This window comes from Sprattus sprattus (assembly GCF_963457725.1).
Source record: "Sprattus sprattus genome assembly, chromosome: 15".
NCBI lineage: Eukaryota > Metazoa > Chordata > Actinopteri > Clupeiformes > Clupeidae > Sprattus > Sprattus sprattus.
Genome location: NC_137913.1, coordinates 7,569,904 through 7,574,903, shown reverse-complemented (window position 1 = coordinate 7,574,903; position 5,000 = coordinate 7,569,904). Strand labels below are relative to the sequence as shown.

The window sequence follows — 5,000 nt, the reverse complement described above, 5'->3', positions numbered from 1 at the left end:
ATGCCAGGATGCATTTGTGTGTGTGTGTAAAACCATGCCAGGATGCATTTGTGTTTGTGTATAACGATGCCATGATGCATTTGTGTGTGTATAACGATGCCATGATGCGTTTGTGTGTGTGTATAACGATGCCAGGATGCATTTGTGTGTGTATAACGATGCCAGGATGCGTTTGTGTGTGTGTATAACGATGCCAGGCCGGTTTGTGTGTCTGTGTATAACCATGCCAGAATGTTGTTTGCTGTTGTGTCTGTGAGCATGTGCCCAACCCACTGCATCTCTTGTCAGTCGGAGTGACATGTTGACATGTTTATTTTGCTTTCAGCAGAATTGAGGTGCTCCCTCAGTCCATTAGAATTCTGTGTGACTCACACTGGCAGACATCACAGACAGTAGCAGACACAGACTTTACTCACACACAGCCCTGATGGTAACGTGGAACCGAAAACACATCCCTCTCTCAGCCACAAACACACCTCTCTTTAGACAGCAGCAAACACACATCATTCTCGTCACAAACACACACCCCACTACAGCAACAAACACACACCATTCTACAGCCGCAAACACACACCCCTCTTTACAGCCGCAAACACACCCCATTCTACAGCCACAAACACACACCCCTCTCTACAGCCACAAACACACACCTCTCTACAGGCACAAACACACACCCCTCTACAGCCACAAACACACACCCCTCTACAGCCACAAACACACACCTCTCTACAGCCACAAACACACACCCCTCTACAGCCACAAACACACACCTCTCTACAGCCACAAACACACACCCCTCTACAGCCACAAACACACACCATTCTACAGCCACAAACACACCCCTCTTTACACAGCCGCAAACACACACCCCTCTATAGCCACAAACACACCCCCCTCTACAGCCACAAACACACACCCCTCTACAGCCACAAACACACACCCCTCTACAGCCAAAAACACACACCTCTCTACAGCCACAAACACACTTCTCTCTACAGCCACAAGTCCAGTCCATTAGACATGCAAACACACCTCTTTCTTCAGCTGCACACGTCTCCACACTGCTGCACACGTCCCCACATCTGCACACGTCCCCACATCTGCACACGTCCCCACAGCTGCACACGTCCCCACTGCTGCACACGTCCCCACAGCTGCACACGTCTCCACACTGCTGCACATGTCCCCAATGCTGCACACATCTCCACACTGCTGCACACGTCCCCACATCTGCACACGTCCCCACTGCTGCACACGTCCCCACACTGCTGCACACGTCCCCACATCTGCACACGTCACCACTGCTGCACACGTCCCCACAGCTGCACACGTCTCCACACATCTGCACACGTCTCCACTGCTGAACATGTCCTACTCTCTACACTGAGCCAGGCCTGCAGATGGAGGACCTCACAAGTTTAACAGGGATCTGCCATAGCAACAGGGATCTGTCATAGCAACAGGGATCTGTTGTTCTTATGATCTATGTTAAGAGAACTGAAACAGCTTTGGCCCACTCTCATATGAAATTTGCATTTTGTCAGGATCTACTTGAAGCTGCAAGGCTGTACCAGATTCCATATTTTACATTTCAGCTAGTCGTGCAAAAACATGCAAACACAGGTCTATGTAGTACAAGTGCATGTGTGTAAGAGTGTGTGCATGTACGTATGTGTATGAGTACGTGTAAGAGTGTGTGTGCGGGTCTGTGTGTGTATGCATATGTGTGTGTGTGTGTGTGTGTGTGTGTATGTAGTTGTGTATATTGTGTACGTGTGCGTGTGAGTATGCATATGTGTTGTGTTAGTGTGTTTAAGAGTGTGTGTGTGTGTAAGAGTGTGTGTGTGTGTACGGAGGGTATGGCCATCCTTATCTGAGGTCTGCAGGTCCAGTCAGCTGATGCAGAGAAGTGGCTCTCCAGAGACCAGAAAGTGTGTGTGTGTGTTGTGTGCGTGTGTGTGTGTGTGTGTGTGTGTGTGTGTGTGTGTGTGTGTGTGTGTGTGTGTGTGTGTGTGTGTGTGTGTGTGTGTGTGTGTGTGTGCGCGTGTGTAAGTGTGGTGTGTGTGTGTGTAGAGCAGAGCGGTGACCCCCCAGAGACCCTCATGGGGGAGAATAATTAAGGGCAGCAGTTCAGCCTTTAATCTGCATTTAGGCCAAATAAGAACATTTAATCCCAGTTAGAGAAACGCACAAAATACACAAGCCTGCTGATTTATGTATTAATGAGTAATTACTTATGCCTCTTCAGAATACGGATGGATGGAGATTAAACTTGTTTTTTTCACTTCACGACAAAATGAATTACTTACAGAGCAGCGAGAGATTATAGAAGAGACTCAAACTCCCATGTCGAGACCCTGCACAGGAAGCAGAGAGACAGGAAAGGGAAACTAGCAGTGAGACAGGAAAGGGAAACTAGCAGAGAGACAGGAAAGGGAAACTAGCAGAGAGACAGGAAAAGGACACTAGCAGAGAGACAGGCGAGGGAAACTAGTAGAGAGACAGGAAAGGGAAACTAGCAGAGAGACAGGAAAGGCAAACTAGCAGAGAGACAGGAAAGGGAAACGAGCAGAGAGACAGGAAAGGGAAACTAGCAGAGAGACAGGAAAGGGAAACTAGCAGAGAGACAGGAAAAGGACACTAGCAGAGACACAGGAAAGGGAAACGAGCAGAGACACAGGAAAGGGAAACGAGCAGAGAGACAGGAAAGGGAAACTAGCAGAGAGACAGGAAAGGGAAACTAGCAGAGACACAGGAAAGGCAAACTAGCAGAGAGACAGGAAAGGGAAACTAGCAGAGAGACAGGAAAGGCAAACTAGCAGAGAGACAGGAAAGGGAAACTAGCAGAGAGACAGGAAAGGCAAACTAGCAGAGAGACAGGAAAAGGACACTAGCAGAGACACAGGAAAGGGAAACTAGCAGAGAGACAGGAAAGGCAAACTAGCAGAGAGACAGGAAAAGGACACTAGCAGAGACACAGGAAAGGGAAACGAGCAGAGAGACAGGAGTAGTAGAGTAGAGTAGAAGTGAGTAGTATAAGGCTGTAGCTTGAAAGGGGAATTAGAAGAGACTCTAGTAGTTGAGCGAGGCTGTAGCGTGAGAGGGGTGTCCCGGTCTTTAATCAGCTGAAGGATCTCCATCCAGACCCATATGGATCAGCTCACAGAGAGGACCTCCAGTTTGGGCCACTGCAGAAAGCCCTCATTAGCATGCAAGACATTGTTGCTATTAATTTAATGACTGGCTAAAGGGATTGTGTACGCATGACCTCTGCATGACCCCTGCATGGCCTTTCCAGCTAGAATGAGCCACACTGAAATGTAAACGTGATGAGCTGGCATGAAGTGTGTGTTTCTCTATCCTCCTTTTTCTCAGACATTACATATGATGTTCATACTTCATAAAGGACATGTGTGTGTATCTCTATCCTCCTCTCTCACAGACCTTACATGTTCATACTTCATAAAGGACACAGGAGGGGTTTCATCCTCATCTCTTCTCCAAGTGCACTTTGAACAGAACAAAAATAATGCAGCTTTTTCAAAACAAAAACTGTTATTTTGCAATTTAAGAACATTAACAAATGCAGCCAAAATAAGTAATTACTATATAAAGCTCATTGTCAACACATTAATCCCAAGACTACAAATTAAATTGTGCAATGAAAGTCTAAAAGTCTGAATTTACTTTCAGTGTTGAGATTTAACACGGAGTAGAACTGTCCACACAGTGTATTAAAACCATACCTTAGACTCATAATCTAGTATAATAAAACATATTTTTTTAATCATTTTGATACAGGGTTTCATATTTAAAGTCTAACTCTTGTCTTCTGAGTATGCAGAAAACCATCAGGACACCTGTCTGTGGTGATGGCTAGCTCGTGCTAAAGACAAATATCAACTTTAAGAACAGTTATTCTTAGTCCGACTGAGAGAATGACAAAGTCAGGCCATTAACAGTGACACAGATATATGACTGCGGAACAGAATTGCTTTATATATCACATACACAAATTGTACAGCAGTTGTGTTTAAATTATGGATGATGAATGCAGTCACTATGGGGTCTGGTGTTCTGTATCTGCTTCTGTGTGTGTGCGTGTGTGTGTGGTGTGTGTGTGTGTGTGTGTGTGTGTGTGTTCTGTATCTGCTACTGGTGATAAATTATGCACACGGCACTGGTGATGAATTATGTACACGGCAATTCTTGATCTAATTTGTTTTCTTTGCTCCAGGCTGAGTACCCGAGCAGCAGACCCTTACCAGGTGCCTGGGTTGGAGACATCCCCACCATCCACTGACCCTCACTGACGCAACCACCCACTGACCCTAACCCTGCCCCAACCACCCACTCACCCTTACCCTGCCCCAACCACCCACTGACCCTAACCCTGCCCCAACCACCCACTCACCCTAACCCTGCCCCAACCACCCACTGACCCTCACCCTGCCCCAACCACCCACTGACCCTCACCCTGCCCCAACCACCCACTGACCCTCACCCTGCCCCAACCACCCACTGACCCTAACCCGGACCCAACCACCCACTCACCCTCACCCTGCCCCAACCGCCCACTGACCCTGCCCCAACCACCCACTTGGGATACAGACCTGCACCTCAGCAGCTGGACGTCAACAACCAACACAACAACTGAGAACCTGGACTTCAGCTCAACCGCAGGCTGCAGCTTGGCACCCTCCTACTACTGGAGCAAATGTGACCCCCCCCCCTCCCCTACTGAGGCTTAGCTCAGCTCTGTGTGCCTAAGTGGGGAGACGAGGAACTGAGAGACGAGTCACTGAGATATGAGACGATGGGATGCACTATCGCCATGGACACACGGATGTCCTAACCCCTGAGCTTTGCTGGATAAGACTGCGGAAGCTCTCAATCAGTTTAATTACAGAAGCTGACCAGCTGCTCTGCACGGGGAAGTCGCTGCGTCTCCCACTCTCATCTCAGATCCACAAAAGTGGCCAGCTGCTCTGCACAGGGAA

At 48.1% G+C, this 5,000-nt stretch overlaps 1 protein-coding gene across 1 annotated transcript in view; it reads left to right on the top strand.

The window, feature by feature from the left end:
• lrrtm4l2 (leucine rich repeat transmembrane neuronal 4 like 2) overlaps positions 1-4,303 on the top strand; it is a gene marked incomplete at both ends in the record, with an annotated part of 30,837 nt that extends 26,534 nt beyond the window's left edge. Inside the window, one exon of the mRNA XM_080852548.1 lies at positions 4,238-4,303. Coding sequence (XP_080708674.1) covers positions 4,238-4,303 — 66 coding nt within the window. The remainder of the gene's footprint in view (positions 1-4,237) is intronic.
• Between the last annotated feature and the right edge of the window lie 697 nt (positions 4,304-5,000).